Here is a 21,751-nt window from a genome sequence, read left to right as displayed (position 1 = left end):
TTTCATTTGATTTTGATCCGGATACGTATTTCATTGATTGAATTAAAACAATTTGTTATTTTAAACTTATTCTGTCAAGTGTACCGCAAATATCGATTTTCTGTTCCAGCGACTATTTCTATCAAATTACCTCTAGAAATCATATTTTGTTAAATAATTAGAATTTTTGAACGTTTTGAGTAAGAATTGTACTTTTGGCCAGCATTTGTATGGGATGCGGCCACTGTGCATCGGCTCAAAATAGAGTTGATGGTAAAGTTTATACCTGAGGATCAGAAGATCTACGGTTCAAATACAAGGGATAATCTTTTTTTTGCTTTGCCTTTACACCAATCAAGCTATCGTTTGTAATTATTTGACCCAATTTAGAACATTTGCATAGAAGTTTTTTTAGTTTCACTCACACGGAATGAATTCTTTCATTCCTCATTACAACATCGTTCTAAAAAAGCACGCTACAAGAAGAACTACCTTGCAATATGTAAAGGCAACTATTAGTGATGACTCAAGTTAACTCTACTTTGAGCCAAAGGTGATGAACTCTAGGGTTCAAAGATATGACGTCTAAATCATGGGTAACTGTGGTTTTCTTAGAGTGCATTCGTGTTGGCAACCTTATGAGATTTTATGGCATAGAGTGATACGCTTTCTATTATTTTACAGTGAAAATCGATGTATACAAAAAATGATATACAAACGATATGTTTGCAATTCTCAGACGAAAGAGATAATTGAATTGGATACAAAATATAATAAGATTTTTTTAGGAATTTATATGACAAACTGGAAAAATATATAGTTTTATTTTTCTTTGGCTTATTACGTGATAAACCCAATGTAGCAGCGGTCAAAACACCATAGTGTCTTCGGCAAAGTGATAGACTATTGTGTTAGCAAAAGGCTGGTGATATTTTTAAATAGTTTTCAATGATATTTTGGATTTCAGGAATGCATTTCGTTTGGAAGGTCCAAAAAATCACCAAATCGATGAATTACACTTTCTTCTTTCTCGCATTACGTCCCCACTTTGACAGAGCCTGCTTCTCAGCTTGGTGTTCTCAAAAGCACTTCACAATTATGAACTGAGAGCATTCTTTGCCGACTGACCCTTTTTTCCTGTGTATATTGTGCGGTGGTTGTGCCCCCAAAGTCGGTTACTCAAATGTCGTTTTCCCGAAGGCCAGTTCTCCGAGTGTCAGTTCCCAGAATATCCCGTTTCCCCGAATGTCCCACATCCCCCAAAAGTTTCTGGCACTCATAAGTGTCATGACTTTATACATTTCAGGGTGGTGAACGTACTGATCATCATATATGCATCTTCTTTGTTTGATTTTCGGTTCTCTCAAGTTTTACCGTCCTCAACATTTTTGGCAAAATGTGTACAGTCGAGAATAACCAAAAAAAACTCTTTCTTTTTATTGCTTATCGCTCTTTCTACTTCACCATCTTGCCAATGGAAACAATTATAGCACTTATTTGAACTGCACCAATTTTCGGGGAAATGGAATTCGGGGAAAATGGTCATTCAGGGAACTGTCGTTCGGGGAACCGACATTTAGGGAAACGAAATGCGGGGAAAAGAAGCACAATTCGTGTGGCAGGTACGAAGAACTCTATGCCCAGGGGAGTCGAGGAAATTTGCCACTCGAAAAGATCCTTGACCAGTGGAATTCGAACCAACGACCCTCAGCTTGGTCTGGATGAATAGCTGTACGTTTGCCGCTACGGCTATCTGGGCCCCAAGTATCCTTTACATTACGTCTAAAACATACAAAACCTTCCGAAATGGGGAAACATCAAAATTGTCACAAGTTGCGAAATAGGTAACCTCTATGGTCATAATGGTACACCTACCATACTTTGAATTTCCCCAGTGAGTCCTCAGCAAATTATTTAATTGGAATGCTTCTGAAATTTTACAGAAGTTAATCCATGAATTTCTCCGAGATGCTCCAAGAAATTACAACAAAAGATTCACGAATATTTTATCGATTAATCCCTCTAAAGCATCCTGGCGAAGGTTTAACATCCTGAGAAAATTATAAATTTTCCTCCAAGTATTCGTATACGTTAGTACCGTCGGGAATTCTTCTATATACAGTATGGCCCATAAAAAAAAATGCGAAAATTATTTGAGCCCACAGGCGTTATTTTCATTGTTTTTGATAGTGAATGTAATATCTGATTATTGTGGTTTATTCTGACATAACTTCGCTATCCAGGACAATTTTTGTCATATTTTTCTTACTGTCCTAAATAATGTAATGATGCAAATAAGTTCAAAAGGTTTTTCCGCCCAAAGCTAGAAACAGCGTCTGATTGTCGTATACTTTGGTGATAAACTTTCCACCTTCAAAAATTACGCTTTATTGTTGAAAATTTTAGTTTGTTTGGTATCAGAGGATGGAGGAGTTCTTAGAGAACGTGTTCTTCATGATCACAATAAAATATTTTGCCAGGGTGATAGTTCTGAGGGCATTTGCGTCTTATAGGTTTGATATGCCTTTATTGTTCGTCAAAGTTGATTAAAAATGAATATGGAGGACTATAACAGATTTTTGAGGATAAAATTTGTTCCTTGGGTCAGAGACAACTTATATAAATACTAGCTCATAGGTTTTGAGCAAAATGAGCCGTTTTTTCGAAAATATATTTAAGACTCCAATTACTCAGGTATGAACCGATTCTATCATTTGATATGGGCGTACGATGGAGACAAGGCCTGTGAAGAATCTCACGCCATCGTTGATGTTTAAGAAACTTTCATCACACAGATATTGAACTCGACGTCCGCATGATAACATTTGAAGGTATGCTTCCAATTCCTCTCTGATAAGGTAAAAGTAACAGATAAAAATCATGTGCAAAGCGAAAAACTGAGTCTGAATAGATTAAACAACAAAAGAAAATAATAATATTTATGTTTCATTCACATTTTCTATGTAAAAACTACCATAAAACATGATATGACGATTTTCGCATTTTTTTATGGGCCATACTGTATCTTCTAAAGAAAATTCTTAATAAATTCCATCGGCCATCGGCCAGCAATTGTACCTGGAATCGTACTGCAGAAATCATATTTATTAAAAATCACTTAGTTTTTTTTTTTGTTAAATGCGTAAACTTTTTTCTTCAAATATCTTCAGTTACTTCTCAAGATATTCCTTTACATATTCCTCCTAAGAAGGCCATAAATAAAATTGTAAATACTTCATCTCATCAAAAAATTCTTTTTTTTTTTCAATTTTTTCTGTGATTTCTTGTAAAATTATACTGAGGCTAATAAAACTAATTGTTCAGAGGTATCTTGTAGACTCCTCTAAGAACATTATTAGGGTACCGGTACCAATGGTTGTATTGTACCAGTAGATTGGACTATGGAATAAAACGTACATTTTTCGCTAAAAACGACATGCGATATTTTTGGTGGATAGATCTCCTCTAGTTTAGTCGATTTGCCGAAAATTTAAGCTTTTTATTTTACCAAAAAGTCATATAAATAATTAAGTTAACGCAAAAAAATGCTCCCTTGCACCAGTAGTTTCCGTCGTGTTGCAGTAGTGGATCAACGAATTAATGCAGTTTTTAAAATGGATGTATAAAAATGAAGCAAATTCCCAGAGATGATCTTTATGCTTCATTCGAAAGATATTAGTTGCTGATCCGAGGGGAAGTGTTAAATCAATATGAAAATAAACTTTTTTGTAAAATTCCTTGTATCATTCCTGCACGTCTACTACTGGAGCACTAGCGCAATTACTGTAACACGTGTATCAATAGTGACTGAAGAAATTTTATGGTGAACAATAATTTTATCACTCTTTTATTTTTTTTCCTGCATAGTACGGGTTGAAATCCTTCTGTTGACGCCAAAAGATCTCTGTTAAGACTTTTCGTGATTATGTTATGATTTATTATAGCTTAGGTAGTCCACTAATGGCACCAGCACCCTAGAGGTTTTCAACACGGTAACGCGGAACTACTCAAACCTAAGTTGTTTCAACAAAAAAAAACGTAATTGAGCCGAATAATCCAGAATTGGCTAAATTTCCAAGACCTCCATTAGGTACTTTGCTTTTGAAGCCATAAGAAAAATTTCCTTAAATTTGGTATGATTTAACGCAAAGTTGAGTTCATTCAACCCAAGCTTGAGAATAATGCATTTACCCGAATTTGGCTTATTGGGCCAATTTACCCCCATTTGGTAGGTGCAGCTCTCTCTGTTTTGCCAACATTGGTGGGAAGAGAGAGAATACCAAGAAATTTTGGGTTTAGGGAATAATCGATACACCTAATTTTGGGTTAAGTCAATTAAAAAATTAGATAAACTGTTATTTTTTCTGTGCAGAAATTTCCTTATTTTCCGTTTGTCATTCTTTCTAAGGGGTCATTCAAATATAACGTCCATCATTTGGGGGAGGGGAGTCTACGAAAGTGTGACAGTACGTGTATAAGGTATTGTGAAAAGCGTGACAGAGAGGGGAGGGGGGGCTAGAAATCACGAAAAACAATGGACGTCATATTTGAATCGTCACTAAGCTTACACCAAACTGTTATTTTTTCTGAGAAATTTTACAAGAATCGTTCTACGAATTGTTCATCTATTCGACTAGATACTACACTGAGAACATTTCCAACCATTTCCCTAGGTAGGGGTTCCCGAAGAAATTACTTAAAAAACTTTAAATACTCAAGTGTTCTTAAGATGTATACTGGTTTTAGAAAATTGAAGTGTGAACAGCACAAACAAATCAATGGTTGTGCATTAAATTTCTCTAAGTACTTCATGAACTTGAAAAAAGAAGAATTCTTAGATTCGCAATTCTTAATTCTCAATAATAAATTCTCGCAATAATAAATTCTTAATTCTCACGGGTGTTCTTCAATTAAAAAATGGGATTTTTTTCAGTCATATAGTATTGCTGTGTGCATTTGAAATGCAAATATCAAATGCGGGAACCCCAAATGCGGTAAGATTTTTCACAAGTAAGGCGAAGTCAAAGATAGTCTTTCTTTGCTAGGTTGGCGGTGATATGGATCAAGGTTTTTTTTTTTCTTTGTTCGGATGCGCCACTGCGACCAGTATTTAGATCTATTGTGGCATTACCCGTATCCTTAGTGTATAGTGCATGTCGCATTACTCCATTTCCATTGACAGGTAATGAAGCATCGATTTATGTACAGTTCTTGTTTTGATTCCTCAGATATTGATACAAATCGACTATGATGAAAAGGTCCCGCTATTTACACCCTTCATATAAATTTACATCTCAGCGAAGGCGCGCCCCTTAGCAAACATAATCGATTAAATTTCTGAGGAACTCTAGTCCCATCCTTGTTTCGCTTTTAGTTTAGTCCCAGAAAAATACTAGAAAAAAGGGGCTTTATGCTAGCAGCAAAACCGAATCAAGCTAGAAAATTTGTTTAGTAATCAGAATTCACGTGAGTCCTTGAATTACCAGTACTTACAGTCCTTGTTGAGTTAAAACTCATGGTTGTTATCCTGGCTTCAAGTGTAGTCTCGGGACTGACCAACTCCGAGACTTTAACCATCTGCTAGGTAAAATAGATTATTTTTTAGAAACTGTTGCCAGTAACAAGGAATTTGTACCGCGAATCCTTGAATCACCAAAACAAAATTCCCTAGCCCGACAAACAAGATGAGACTAGTGTTCAAATTGGTAGATCTTACCCTGTAACGCACCACGAAAAGGTGATCTACCCGCGTTACGGGTAATGGATCAAGGTTGCTAGGTGTCCTTTGATTAGTTTGTGTTACCGCATTAGGAACGCATTTGAACAAGATTTGCACGTCAAACGCAAACAGCAATAAAACAAATTGAACGAGTTCAGTATTCGTTATTTAATGCGAAGTAGGCCGTCATTGAAATTTGTACGCGTGGTTGATGATTGTTGCTAAATCATGCAAAAAGTATGCTAAATCAGCATACTTTTTGCATGTAAACGCATAAAGTGATACTTTTTCGTAACAATATTAACTATGAGTACTGAGTTATATTACTCTGAAATTGCGAGCTGCAACGTCAAGATGGCTGCCAAAACGAATGACGGGCTAATTAGCCTTCAAACATTTATTCTAAAAAACAACAATGAATATTGGGGAAGGGGCCCTTATCAGCCGTACGACGCAACAAAGTGGCGATGCACTCACAAGAGCACTGGGCGGCACTGACGTCCATCTTCAGCATCCACGTGGTCAATTGCTTCGTATCCTTGGCCCGTCGAGGGCACTGAGTGAGCCGGAAAAATTCTAAATGGGATGTCCGGCGTTTCGTAAAACTGTAAAACACGCTCGCGGGGTGCTTGCTGTTTCGACGTCATCTTCGATTGAACTGACAGCACCCTAGCGAAAAAAACATGCCCATTTTTATGGAGTCTAGAAAGCAATTCTCGGGAAACATTACTAAAGGACATATGTACAAATGAGAGGCTCTCTTTGTTTACTTTCTCTTTGATCAATAACTGAGTCACATTAACCTCTTCTGTTGCGTTTTTTTTTTTTTTTTTTGAATGAAACGCTAGTCATGGAAACTGTCTTTCGATCTGTAGTGAAAAACTGTTATAATCGCGAAACTTTACTAAAGGACCTATATAGCATTGAGAGGCTCTCTTTGTTTACTTTCTCTTTAATTATTAACTGAGTCACATTAACCTATTCTGTTGCGTTTTTTTGTATGAAACGCTAGTAAAGGAAACTGCCATTCGATCTATAGTGAACAACTTCCCAAAAACTTTAGTATTCCACTATTGTAATCGAAAGAAAGCGAGAGAGGAGAGAATCTCTCATTTGTACATAGATCCTTTAGTAATGTTCAGCGAGAATTGTCCATTCTTGAAGAGCGAAAGAGAGAGAATTTCGCAGTGGATTGCCTAATTCTCTTGGAGAGAGAAAATATACGCTTTTTACTTTAATTACAGAAAGGCATTGAAATCATTCCCATTTTTTACTGAACACCCGTTCATAGAATAAAAAAAATAAGCTCAAAATTTATGCGTTACGTTTTTTTTAAGTATTTTGAAGACCTTTTTGAATGTTTTCTAGATTAATATCTTAAATCATTCCACAACACCATTTTGATACCAGCAATCATTATTGAAACTTTCAGAAAGTAACCGTCATCCATATGCCATATTTTTTTTCGCCTGTATAAGAAATACACTTGCAAATATGTTCAAACGAAGTCGACTGAAAGAAATGTGGGATTGGCATTTTTTTTAAATCTTCTGAGCACCAGTACCACAAAGTAAAAACGCCTCCTGTCTAAACAGCGACGACAAAATCACACACAGAAAATCAGTTAGCAAAAGATTACCATTTACGACAGTTTTCGCTATTTTACGACTAATAAAACAGAACATGAGTTGCTTCTACGTTGCTAGAACGCACCAATACTGCGCCGGCAAAAAATCCAGTTATTAAAATGCTGTTATGCCATTACGTGTGATACGCGCACCAATGACGAAATTTCGACTTACTTCTTTTTACGGTAGAAGCGCGAAGGCGAACATCAATCGCCAAAAGTTGTTAAATCTCACTCGCTTCAGTTCGGAAAAATGTAGGTGCCATTCGCTTCGAAACATCTTTTCAATTGTGTTCCCCGCAAGTTTTGTGTGTCGTCCAAGAGGCACCGGGACATAATTTCAATGTCTTCTCGGTCACAAAACGGAACGAGGATTCAATTATTCAAGATTCGTCCAAGCCGATAAGAACTCCGGAGTCGTCCGAACTGATGTGGAGGACGTTCAACAATGCTCAGTCATCATCGGCGGTGCGTTCTACAGTGGGAGTGTACATGGGCCAAAATCAATTTTGATATGTCTAGAAGAGCAAGACCAGTAGAATAGCCTTCAGATTTGTTGGATCGAATCAGATTTGTTACACGAAAAAGTTAATAACTAAGAAGGTGCTCATTGAACACTAAGCTGATAAGCAGGCTCTATTCCAGTGGGAAGGTATTTGCCATAAAGAAAGAAGAATAAATGATAATCCTGATATACTCCTGGTTTTAATGTATAGGCTTCATGGTCATATACAACAAAATATCTAATAATTTAGTTCTATGTGAACTCGGAAAATGCAATATTGTCAAAGTCCTTTTTTTCGCATACACGCAAACAAATTTTGTTGTATAATCACCGAATCCATGGTAGAATTAAGAACTGTACCAACGATTTTCAACCGACTACAAAAATATGTTAAGTTTACTACAATCTGGTAAAAATCACTGAGCAGTGCAGTAAATGTGACCATGTCGATAGTAGCATTCACTACAAAGCAAAGTATTTAAATCCGTGACACACACACCGTGTGTTGTACAAGTGTAGTCAAAAGTGTAATGCCAACCTTGTCAGCTTTGTCAAATAAATAATCTTTCTAGTCATAAATACTGTGCATTGCGTGATTATTTATCGCGACGGCGATCTTGAAAACTTCTTAAAATGCGTGTAGATCGCCGCAGGTACTTCTAATCGTTTTGGTGTCTTCTGCGCAATTATTCCTGATTGCCAATGCATGATCGCGCAGATGACACCAAAACGATTTGAAGTACCTGCGGCGATATACAAGCGTTTCAAAGATAGTCGGCGCGAGAATTTTTCGCGCCACGCATAATACTGCAACTCTGGTTAAACAAACCGAATATATTTTCTTATGTAGTAATTTTAACTATGTTTTTATAGGGTTAACAGATTAATGTAGTCGGTTGAAAATCGTTGGTACAGTTCCTAATTTTACCATGGATTCAGTAGTTCATGCAAAAACATTCATTTCAGTGTATGAACCTTTTATTAACATTTCATCTACTCTACGTGAAGAAATCCTTAATCATAATGTTTGAAGCGATGTCAGTGTCAACCTCTAGAGTGTATTTGGTAGTCAAAACATACCTATATGGTTTTGCAATTTTTGATTTAGATGTTTCGTAAGCCTCTTAGAACAAATGGGACCACTGTGCGTTCGTTCGATTGCTCTCTATGCGTTTTGGAACACGAAAGACACTCTGACAGACAGTTGTGTGATGGACGGCAGCAAGACGCAACGCGACGGTGATTCGAGGACGAACGAATGGATGATTGGCCCGTGGTAGACGGTCGTTGCGAATCGGCGCATATGTGGAATGTCAGTCGTCTGACATTGTGAGCGCAGAGACGTCACCAGTGCGAATTTTTACTACTTTTAGCGTGGTAGGGAGGACGATTCTATGGCGTAGGTGGAGGGATGGCGCTCGAAAGATAGTTATAAAAGAATGGAATTTGTCCTTCAAATGAAGGTAGTATGTAAAGTATGCGAGGTTGTTTGCATTGAAGCGATTCAAAACTCTCCTAGCGAGAAAGATAATAGCCAGAAGCTCAAATAATAGATAGTGAAAAAGATGAATCTTGTAATCAATTGCCGTTTACGTTAAGAACAGTTTTTCCAATTTTGTTTTGATGCTATTTCTCATAAATTATAACAGATAAAAATAACGCATTTCAACTCAACAATCATGTGATCCATTTCCGCAAAGCGCACTTCTTTGTAGGCGGTATTGGAATATATATGCCAGGACGTTCTTAAAGAAAATCCATAAAGGTAATCGTTTTGAGAAAGTTAACATGGTTGATGGAAGACGCCTCTCGAATATTTTCAACGTCAGGACTTACATCGAGGCGCATACATCGACTCATCTACCTTGTATTGATTTTTGTGCGTCGGTTGAGATCAACATTCAGTACCGACGCCCGCCACGGTACAATCTGGAACAACTCAAGCTACCCGAAGTCTGGAAGCCGCTTTGCCAGATAAGTGAGAGCTTATTAGAGTTCCTCTTAAGGACTGCAGGATACGAAGCAGCCATTAACAAAGCAGCAAAAGGTGGCATTGGGTTCATGAAAGGAAAGCAACAGAACGGTTGGTTCAACGAGGAGTGTCAGATAAAAAGCGGCGCTTGGAAGAGTTGGAGCGCAAAGTGAGTGTAGCAGCTGTATCGTTCTCAAAAAAAACGCGTGAGTTCTACAAGAAACCCAACACATACCATGAAAACTTTTTGCCGGGATAAGGATGCAGGTATCTTAACGGATGAACGGGAGATGAAACACCAAAGACGGAAGAAGGAATAGCTTCAATGGTACGACGGATAAGGAAAATGTTCCAACTCCCACACTAAAGTTAGTTAAGAATGCAGTCAAACAGCTCAAGAGCAACAAAGCAGTAAAGTATGAGGGTATTGGAGTGACACTTAATCAAATGGGCCCTAACATGTTGGCTACTAGTCTGCACCGATTGATAGCCAGGATCTGGGATATAGAACAACTACCGGAAGAATGGAAGGAGGGAGTAATATACCGAATATATAAAAATGTTTGCAAAGTTAGAATGTGAAAACTATGGAGCGACCTCTATTTTCAACGCATACAAAGCCTATTAAGTGCTTTCTCAGAGCATCTTGCACCGTTTTTCGCTACTAGCTATTTGAGGATATTATTATGAAAATTTATTGGCTTTTTTCGGTGAATACAATACCTATACACAGAGTGAAAGGGAGTAACGAAAGTAATGAAATGACAAGATGGATAGAATCGCAAGCGAGCGACGAGAGAAATGAATGAAAGTTGAAAATTTGTTTTAACAGAGGGCCATATGTATGAACAACACAATCGAAACGACAAATCGTTGCCTAACGTCCTGGTCTCGAACAACTAAATGTTGTAGTGTTGGTCACTACTAGCACTAGACAGGCAAACATTTGTCGCCTCGACCTGTTAACTATATTGTTTGGCGTATGTAACAGTTCTATCGATCGTTGGCATATTTTCGGAGATTGATACGAAATTGACGTTACTTATTGGATTTTTTCGCGTCTAATATCGCATACCCCTAATTTGCCCAAGTGATCATACGAACTGAAGTTAGATTTACTTTGCCAATTATATTCTACATTTATAAGGTTTAATCACCGCATGACTTTATAATTATGAAAATTTATTGGCTTTTTTCGGTGAATACAATACCTATACTCAGAATGAAGTAGTAACGAAAGTAATGAAATGACAAGATGGATAGAATCGCAAGCGAGCGACGAGAGAAATTAATAGAAGTTGAAAATTTGTTTTAACAGAGGGCCATATGTATTTGTATTCACCGAAAAAAGCCAATAAATTTTCATAATAATAAAGTCATGCGGTGATTAAACCTTATAAATCTATTTGAGGATAGTTATCTAGCCAGTTTTGTGGATGATCAAATATTTACGTTGCGGCAGATCCTCAAAAAGTGTCGCGAACATCAATACCTTACTAATCACTTATATATCGAGTCCATGCCTATGGAGTAAGTATGTGGGATTGGCGTATGGAGAAGAAGAATGAATCACGAGCTTGCGCAACCCTACGGTGAATTCAGTATCCAGAAAGTCGTCAAAGCTGAGAGGATACGATGAGCAAGGCGCGTTGTGATAATGCCGGGTAACAATGTCGAAAAGTTATGTTCATCTTGAATTCAATCGGTACAAGAGCTAAGTGGAGCAAGACCAGAAGATGTGGGACGATCGAGGAACTGAAGATTAACAGTCATGGATCGATTTATTAGCATTGTGGCACAGGTCATGCCTTGTGGCATCTTCAAAAGTAAAGTTAGTTCCTAGCAAGCGTGTAGAAATGGGGACCAATTTGATCAAAAGCGCTTAGAACGAACGGAAACTTAAAGTGGCTGGAAAGCTCGTTTAGGAAGATGTGCTTGAGAATATCAAATAGTAGTGCGCATCATAGCCGGTAATGTAGATCACAGCTGAGATGACACCGTTTAGTATCAAGGAAGATATCTAATGATTCATCCAAAGTAGATGGACCCATTGTCTAATACTAAATGTGACACATTGGTATAAAAGAAACCATGGAATCAGAAACGCTGTTCATGTAAGGACATGGATGATATAGACTGTATCAACACAGATTCCGGAAGGCTGAATGGCTCAACTGTGCTGATGTAGATGAAACAGCAAAGCATATCGTATTCGAATGCCCGCGCATCATTATTGTGAAGGATTGGATGCTCGCTACATACTGAAAGGGCACGTTTCAGAACAATGTAATCCGAAGGATGTGAGTGGATACCAAGTGCAGGAATACATTACCTACTTACGGCTATCATTCAGATTATACTGGGAGTGCAGCGTCTATGGTGGCCGACCAATACTCGGCTCTAGATTTATAGAAGGTTCGCCTTGTCAAGGCTAGTTTACAATAACAATGTTTAAGTTGAGTAGGTGATGCAAAAATGCATCCACCATGCAGAGAATGGTACTGATTTTAGTAAGTCGACAGAGGTGGATAATTCCCCTTTGTCGACCTACTAAAATCAGTACCATTCTCTGCATGGTGGATACATATTTACATCACCTACTCGACTTAAACAAACTTCCTGAGTAATCGGCTACGGTTTGTCTGCAAATTTTCTACTAGTAAAGAAATATGTCCACGAATTCAGGATATTGAAGGATGTAGACTAAATCGATTGGGTTGTTTTGGAGCATACGGTGCTGCAAACATAGCAATAATCGAGGAACTCGGATGAAGCCATCGATTTCGAGGCCGTCAGAGTTCATTTAGGATCTTGCAGTTAAGAGCACTAAATGTTCAGGGCGACAAGCAGTGTGTGTCTCACGAGAGATTCCATTGGAGAAAGGTTTCCAAATTGGCAATTTTGTGATTCATAGTAGCAAATTGCGGCCCATCAAGTATCAAGTAAGAGAGAACGTCGAGGAAGAAGATGATGAGGAGCTTTATGTTCTTATCTATTAATACTTGATAGAAAGAATGCTGGTAATCGCATCTGAATAACTATTTGGTTTCCTGTATGTGCTGAAATAACAACAAACATTTACCAATTGTTGTCTTTTTTCAGAGATATTGAAATAGTGTTTGGCTATTTCCGATAAAGTTGTGAGTGAAAAACAAACGTAACATCGCTTGAATGATTGGAAGTAATAGAATGGATAAGATAACGAATTTTATAATTGATATCTTATAATTAATATTCTTCAAGAAGATGTAGGAAACAATAGATAATTAGCTGACTTGTACTACAAAATCTCTGAGAAAAAAATGTACTTACATGTGTGCAGACAGTCGTTGATGGTTGTAGCCTCTATCAGGTAACCGTTGCAAAGCGAACAGGTTATGCTGTCGTTAAAATCCTTAACTTTCCTCCTATTGGTACGGCTTATCCGACTGCCGGTTGTTGTGACTTTGGTGGCGGTCAGCGTCGTTCCTGGATCCGCCGTTGCCGTTCTGGTATGTATCGCGGAAGTGGTTGTCATTTTGTATTTACGTTTGCTAGCACGAGTAAATTTTGTATATTTTTTCTTATATCTTCTAGCTTTTTCACTCGGGTTGCGCGCGCGCACTTATCTACCGGATTTGGACCCCCTTAATGAGTGTCGTCCGACCGTCGCATGAGATTGATGCTGGTGTTGCCGCTCTTCCACTCGACAGTGGATTTCATTAGCAGCAGCGCTAATTGCATCGTGTCTCTGTAAAGAACAAGAAAGAAACATCGAAAGACCTTATAAGTCGGAATCGCTGAAAATATTATTTAATTAAATTAAAATTAATTTCCAAACATAAAATTTAATGAATGCCTAATAAAAACCAGGAGAGGAATATAAAACAGGCACGCACCCGCGAGGCCGACCAGGAAAACAGGGGAGAAGCAAAACACTTGAGCCGCGAGATACTTCCAAGTTTTGACTTGAAAACACTGCCGAACCGAAAATGCGACGATGACGACAACGACGACAACAATACGGCCACGAGAAACGCGAGAGATTGCCAAGCTTGCGAAACACTCCGCTGATATTCTTCTTGTTCTTCTTCCCTTTCTTCTTATCACCACTGTTGACTCTTGGATCGTTGTTGTTATTGTTGTTCGAACAATTATCGAAACGTGCGGTATAAATATCACCCGTGTGTGCCACTGCTCTGTCACATAATCCAACTACACGAAATAAGGCAACACTCAGCACTGCTTGCCTTCCATCCAACCATTCTACACCGTTTGCGATACGATGATCACCGACGTTTGGCCCGATGAAAACAAACCCAACAAAATTGGCCTGTGAGTGTTGGGTTGTACAATAAATACGCTTTCCACTCGGAACGGGTACTCTCCGATACGCGGACTATCTCACTACTGACTGCTGGCTGGCCGTGTGTGTGCCCGAGACTATACCCAGTGGCCGCGCAGGGCGAGCGAAAACGACGACGACGGCTTCGTTCCTACGGGCGAAGAGTAATCGTCGTCATCATTGTATCGTACACTTCAAGCTAGGCACCCACACAATCACCGAGATACCGCAAACGCGGGCTCGTGCCGTTCGGAATCGAGCTCGTGGGTATAGGGAGCTCACACAATCGTACACACGATGCGAGGTTTGGCGGGCCATGCGTGGTTAGGGGGAGAGTGCGCTTGGTTCTTCTCGGGTGCCCCGAAATGCTCTCATGGATGTTATGCGATGTGGTTGCCAGACGAATTTAGACAATATTTGCGTGGAGGCTCAAGTTTTAAATTATATTCATTTCAGTAAGTACATTTATGTATTTAGTCTTTATTCATTATTTATTCATTTCTGTATTAGCGCATGGGACATTATGAAAAGCTGTTCAAATTTTGAGATTTCGCATCCCAAAAAAAAGGCAATAGTTATTGTGTATAGAATCCTGCACTGGCCAACCGTCACTCTATAGCTCGATAATGAAGGGAACATCGAGTTAGGGAGATATTAAGTTACAGTGAAACCTCCATGAGTCGATATTGAAGGGACCATCGACTCATGGAAATATCGAGTCATGGAACAGCAATCCTTTGGAAAGCTGTTTCTAGGGACCATCATAGTAACCATGGAATTGTGTTTTTAGTATGGTTCCATGAGTCGATATCGAGTCATGGAACATCGACTCATGGAGGTATCACTGTATATAGATCAATCCAATTGCCTGCGTAGTAGTGAAATGTTGACAAAATTTTCTTTGTATGCTGTGAGTACTGTCACAACATTGCTTTTGTTTGCTGTGAGAAAGTTAATATAAACAGAATCGCTGCTAAGCATTAACTTCCTTGTTGGAATGACATTGACCGAAAGCTCACATGACGTCAAACAAACATCGATACGTCTTTATTATGAGGAAATCGATTTGTGTAAGATTGATCGTGCGATTGTCATCATGGCATTTTGCTTGTAGACCTGTAAAGAACACAGTGCAAATGCGATCCAAGGAACCATCATGGTAGCCATGAAAATAAACTTTTACTAAGATTCTCCAATTCGATAACGATAAACGAGATATCGAGTGAGGAAGAGTTGACTATAGTTGAATTTGAACATAGATTCTACACATTAGAGGAATCAAGGATTTCCTCCGATTTACAGAGAAAGAAAACGGTCGTGTTTTTCCAAGAGCCTTTAAACAGCTGCTACTCGAAAGTTTTGAAGAGAAGAGACACAAAGTTTATACTTCCCAAACACCACCCGCAAATATTGATTCAATTATGTTTCACTGATGCCTTCAGTCAACTTTTCTTGAGCCAGATCAGTAGCTCATAGTTTTTTTACTATCAAAATTCCGAAGCGTTGGGCTACGTCTCATTTGTGACATTCGTGGCTTGTGACATCAAAGGTACAAAGTAGCGAGTAGCTTGGGCTGTTTTAATGATGTATCCGGAAATTTTTTTTTTTTTTTTGCAGGAGGGCTTATCTTGCAGCTTGTGCACCATGGTTACTTGGGGGATTTTAAATTATAGGAATTCCAGGTATATTCCAGCAATACTAACGAACTTATGAGATTTCCACAGAAATTCTTAGGATCCCGTATCCATCACTGGAATTCAGCATACTGTTATAGAATCGCAGAGGAAGTCTGAGACCTCAAAAATCTACAGCAATTTCACCAGAATCTCAGTATTATTCCTTATTAATTTGGTTGACATCAATTAGCTTGATATAACCTCACCAACAATATTTCGCCAATTCATTCGGTTCATGGCCGCTTCTCTCCATCCTCGACTGCAACCAACGCTCTCCAGGTTCTGGTGCACCTGGTCAATCCACCTAGCTCGCTCTACCGTCTGGCTGTTGTCCGGCAGTCTTGCATCATGCCCTGTCCAGCGTATGTTTCTAGCTTTTGCCACCGTCAAGATGCTCCCATCCTTATCCCGGCACATTTCAGCTCGCCGCACGAAGCCTGTGCGAGATGTGTTGAGCTTCTGATAGAACTTCCGCGTTTTTTGAGAACGGTATCACAACTCCATCTCTTGGCATTCCGCTTCTTCCATGCGGCACTTTTTGTCCCGGAATAGGCGGGTTTGCTGTTTCCGCTTCAGTCTGTATCGTTTCACGTTTTGCCGCGTACCATGCTGAAGCATCGCAGCTCGCGCTGCATTCTTCTCCTCCAAAACCTCCTGGCACTCCTTGTCGAACTAATCGTTTCTTGATCGCCATTCCACATATCTGACAATGCTTTCGGCAGCGTCGTCAATGGCTGCTTTGACTGTTCTCCAGCAGTCCTCAAGAGGGGCACTATCGAGCTCGCCCTCATCCAGCAACGCTGCTTCAAAATGCTACGCGTACGCATTGGCGAAATCCGATTGTTTCAGTCACGTTAGATTGTACCGAGGCGGGCGTCGGTACCGTACATCGTTGATGACGGATAGTTTTGGGCGCATTTTTACCATCATCAGGTATTGGTGGGTGGCGCCACGATAGGTTCTGACGTTGATTATGTCAGAGAAGTACCGTCCATCAATCAAAACGCCGTTGATTTGCGATTTTGTCTGCTGAGGTGATCTCCAGGTGTACCGATACGGGAGGCTGTGCTGCAAATAGATGCTACGAATGGACATATTCTTGAAGGCAGCAAAATCTATCAGTCGTAGGCCGTTCTCGTTCGTCAGCCGGTGGGCACTGAACTTTCCAATTGTCGGTCTGTTTTCCTCCTCCTGCCCAACCTGAGCGTTCAAATCTTCGTGACTCGCATTCGAGATGCGCGTAAAATGCAACCTTGTCATCATCAGTGCTTCCGGATTGTGGGCTATGCACACATAATCAAGTTGAAGTTAAACAATCGCTCTTTGATTTTTAACTTGCACATTCGTTCTTTGATTGGCCACCACCCAATCACGCGCCTTTGCATATCACCCATAACTATAAAAGTTGTTCCCGGCTCACGTGTGTTGCAGCAGCTCTGGTAGATGGTATGATTACCTCTAAACGTTCGCACCATCGAACCTGTCCAGCACACCTCCTGTAGCGCTACGATGCCAATCTTTAGTACATCGGAGAGTATGCGTGTGCTTCCGATGAAGTTGAGAGATTTGCAGTAACGATTTTCCAATCGCTAGTCCATTTCCATAGCTGTGGTCTTTGTCAATTGTTCTGGTCCATAATCTCTCGTTGACGTTCCTGTGCTGATGTGGTTTTACGGTTGGCTTGCAGGGTCTGACACCAAGCCCCTAGATTTCTGGAGGATTATTTCCCCTAAATGTTCGATGAACCATAGTGCGCAGTTTAGCTTAGAGTCCTTCTCTGGCAGTCGGACAATGATCAGACGCTGTTGGGAGCCGCTCCTAACATGGAGTAGGTTTGTAGAAGCAAACCCCCCCTTCCCTGTCAGCATATGAGTTCCCATCGATGTTGGTAACCCGATCTTCCCTAAGGTTACCCGTACCCCGGCCAGTATCACGAGGAGGTAGGGATAGGAGTTGCTGAGCAAGAGCCTAAGGACGACACAAAAGAATCTATTTTATTCCTGCAGATACGTGAGGTACCAATGGTATACCATGCCCAGAATCTCAGTACTGGAATCTAGACATAAAATGGGATTTGGTTTATTCGGCCAGAGGTGTCGTATTTACGACGACGAATATTCTTGATTTGTAAAATTTGGCATTGTACTTCAAAACACCGTCGCACAGTGGTTCGATCTAGAACAAATGTCGGACAAAACCTCAAACTCTCTTTTATATAGCTGAAATCATATATTTGAGATATGTTATGCCATATTTAACTATTACGGACTTTTGTTTTCAATTTTTTCCTTGTTTTGGACTAATGATTAGAATATTCAGGTTTGGACAATACATTTTCATGTTTTTCAATCTTTTATACAAAATGGTCAACTTGGACAGGCTATTTCTCAGTTATTTATTGACGGATTGAAATGAATTTTTCACAGCATGCCAGACATTACTTGAATTTCAAAATATGTTTTTGAGTTATTTTTCCGGGCACAACTCCAATAGTAAAAACAACTAGACTAAAGTGAATTTTTTGACAAAAAAAAATATAAACTTTTCATCCAAATATATGGAAGCTCTACACAAAAACCAACATAAGTAAATATGATCGTCTAAATGTCCACCTTATTTATTTATTACGCCAATTTTTCAGATTTGTAAAATAAATCACTACAATGAACTTGTGATTGAAAAAGTCACTCAAAAATATATGTTGAAATTCATCTGATGTCTGAAAAAAATGTAAAAATTTCATGCACATTTGTCCATAAATATCTCAGATCTAACCTTGCCTTGATGCAAGTATCATCCATTTAATCAGTTTCAGAATGATTGTCATGTCTATAGCTTCAGTCTGTTACCATACTTGTTTTAAAAGCAAAAGCAAATCCACGTAGGGAATGATTTTTTCAATTTGTTTCATTTTACCTGGAGATTGCACGTCGAAGGAAATAGTTTCGTTCAATTATTTAAATGAGCCGAGAATTTTTTTTTACAAGGCACCGACACACTAATGCTTTTAGTGGGCATTTTGCCCTTTGAAGGAAGCACCACACTAGACAACGGACTAGCATGCAACGCCCAATGGTACAGTTGGAGAACATTCCTCACGAAAAGTTTTCCGGCCTGCAGCGGGAATCGAACCCACACTCCTTTGCACGATGCGGCTAAATGCCACGGCTACGAAGCCCACATTTGTGTTTTATTATTTAGCGACAGTTCAAATTTGAATTCAAAGTATTTCAATATCCTAATAATATCAAATATAGGTGTGGACAATATTTAATTAAAGTATTGTTCGTTTTGTTGAGGAATAGATTCTCGTGCACATTTTGAACGTGGAAAAATAAATACTCACACGTCAGTTTCTATGGCACTTTCATAGAAGCACGCAACTTGCATTCAATGTACAATCCAACATAATGCGTTACATGTGCGTTACGTGTTAGTTTTGTTAGCTACGACGCCATCCAATATATGGCAAACATGGTGGGAGAATATTTTGGTGTGACAAAATTATTTCGGTGTGAGTCTATTAGAGGGCAAAATCCTCAATATAATACTAAAATATTGTACACGTAGGGTCCCAGAGTCCTAGCGGTAAACGCGCAGCTATTCAGCTAGACCAACCTGAGAATCGAGGTTTGAATCCCACTAGTCGAGGGTCTTTTGGTAAAGTAAATTTTCTCGACTTGCCGGAGCATAAAATATCATCGTACCTGCCACACGATATACACATGTAATAATGGTCAATCGGCAAAGAAAGTCCTCAGTTAATAACTGCGGAAGCGCTCATAAGAACACCTGCCTGCTTAGAAACAGGCTTTGTCCCAGTTGGGACGTAACGCCAGAAAAATGAAGAAGAAGATAGCAGCGAGTTCTTCGTTTCTTCTCGGTATGCAATTCATGGCTACTGCGATTGCAATGCAAGTACTAGCGTATCACAGGATTATTATTATTTAATTAGAATTGCACTCCGTATACCTTCAAACGCGTTGAAAGTGGTCTATCGCAAGTTTTCGCAAAATAATTTGTACCCTACTTGAAAGCTCTTGTTTTTAGCTTTCGAATGAACTTATTTTCATCGCGGGCATTCGCGGGCTACTAATGTCTTAGGGCACTTTTCTAAAAAATAATATGATTTTTGAACAATTTTAACTTTAATTCGCTTTGTATGAATTTTATGAAAATTTTTATTCAACTCAGGTGTACTTTATGTATATACACACAACTTCTCTGAAGATACCATTGCGGTTTGAGCTCTTTTTAAATTCATAAATAGCTTGTGAAACATGGATTGCAAATATTCATTTTCTTGAAAAATCATGTCCACGGTCCACTCAAGGAGCTGTATAAAATTCAAAACCCAACGAATCTGCTTCAAACTTTGGATTTGAACTACAGAAGTGTTTAGAAAGTCGGGAAAAATATAACTGTTCGGATAAAACAACTTTGATTTTTGAGGTTTTGGGCGCCTTCGGACCATTGTGCGTCGGCTGGTTTAAGTCGTAATAGACATGACAGCCCTAATTGCACTTATTTCGATGCTTAAAGGATTAATGCTCGCACAATTGATGATAACGTCCTTATAGCCAGTTATGTGGTTTCTGAGCAAATTATTGAATGAACTTCCAAATTTAACTAGTGTCCGATTCTAACAGTTAGCGTAGATATAGTTATATCTCTCAAACCAATGCAAATTATTAGTCTACTTAATTTTCCCATATCGTATCGATCGCTGGCCGAAATCCGATGTCAAAAACATCGTAGCTGGTCAGCCAACCGGCAAAATTGTAGATCTTGTTAGTCTAAAACAATGTTTCCCAAACTTTTATGACTCTCGCCACCTTGACGTCTGGGGATTTTTTTTTATTACCGTACGGGTTTGGGCCGAAGGGTCTCAGATTTTCATGAACCTTTTTCCACAGGCAGGGCTCATGGATATATGAATAAAAAAAATGAGAAAAATTCAGGGTCGCCTATTTTTCCGGAAAACTCAGGTGGAATTTTTTTGTTTTCCCTTGACACTATTTACTTTAAAAAATCATAACTCAAGAACGAAGCATCGTAGAAACAAAGTTTTTATATGAAAATTTAAGAAAATTTTCTCAAAAATCAAAAAAAAATATGAACTGGAAAAAGTTTTCCACAAAATTTTCCACCGTTGGGAAAATTCGTAAAGAAAAGCCGGAAAAACTATGCCCGAACTCGTGGAAAATTTTCAAAAAAATATTTTCGAGAAGGTAATTTTATAAGCCTTAATCACTGAAATTTTTGGAATGCACTTTTTTTTCGTTTTTGAGTTATGGCCAATTTTGTGAAAAATGTCCAGATGTGTCATATAAGACTTTTCTTTGAAAAATCATAACTCAAGAACGAAACATTGTAGAAACAAAGTTTTTATATGAAAATTTAAGCAAATTTTCTCAGAAATCCAAAAAAAAAATATGTGTTGACGCACATTCAAGCGATTGTTGGTGCCGTGAAATGGTCTAGGTATAGACGATCACTGTAACCACAAATCCAAAGAAGCACAGGCGAGAAACACACAGCAATTTATTGTAGTTAAAACAAGGTACATAAAACACTTATCTTCTGGTCAGGTATGTTTACTATTATTACAACTGTTAATTACTAGCTATTAACTACTAATGGGTCCCTGTGAGGCCACTGTTTAGCTTTTATAGCTCCAGAACAATCCTAAATTAGCGGGAAAGCCGAAAGCAGCCCGAAAGTTTCTACAATGGCCAAGAAACTGTTGTTATATAATCTAATTGGATTATCCTAACGAGCAAGTATCTGCTCGACTTTAAAATTTACAGAAGTTGCTTAATTTGATAACTTTTGCATAAACATACCGCCCCCCTTGAGAGGCTTAGCCTTTCAACAACCCCAACTATTCCATTGCACATGTTTCGTTTAAAGATGGTAGTTACTATTCAGAACTGATAAAATGATTGT

General features: G+C 38.8%; 1 protein-coding gene across 2 annotated transcripts in view; it reads right to left on the bottom strand.

Annotated features, from left to right (window-relative positions):
- LOC5574462 (protein suppressor 2 of zeste) overlaps nucleotides 1-21,751 on the bottom strand; it is a 210,757-nt gene that overhangs the window by 62,458 nt on the left and 126,548 nt on the right. Inside the window, exons 1-2 of one of the 2 annotated variants that reach the window (XM_001661427.2) lie at nucleotides 13,681-14,193; nucleotides 13,115-13,532 (exon numbers count right to left, since the gene is read on the bottom strand). In XM_001661427.2, coding sequence (XP_001661477.2) covers nucleotides 13,115-13,319 — 205 coding nt within the window. In that variant the 5' untranslated portion in view covers nucleotides 13,320-13,532; nucleotides 13,681-14,193. Of the gene's footprint in view, nucleotides 1-13,114; nucleotides 13,533-13,680; nucleotides 14,194-21,751 lie in introns of those variants that run through there. The other variant, XM_021843334.1, reaches the window with a different exon arrangement.

This window comes from Aedes aegypti, chromosome 2 (assembly GCF_002204515.2).
Source record: "Aedes aegypti strain LVP_AGWG chromosome 2, AaegL5.0 Primary Assembly, whole genome shotgun sequence".
Classification (NCBI taxonomy): Eukaryota; Metazoa; Arthropoda; class Insecta; order Diptera; family Culicidae; genus Aedes; species Aedes aegypti.
The sequence above is the reverse complement of the archived record's forward strand: the minus strand, read 5'-3'. Positions and strand labels throughout refer to the sequence as shown.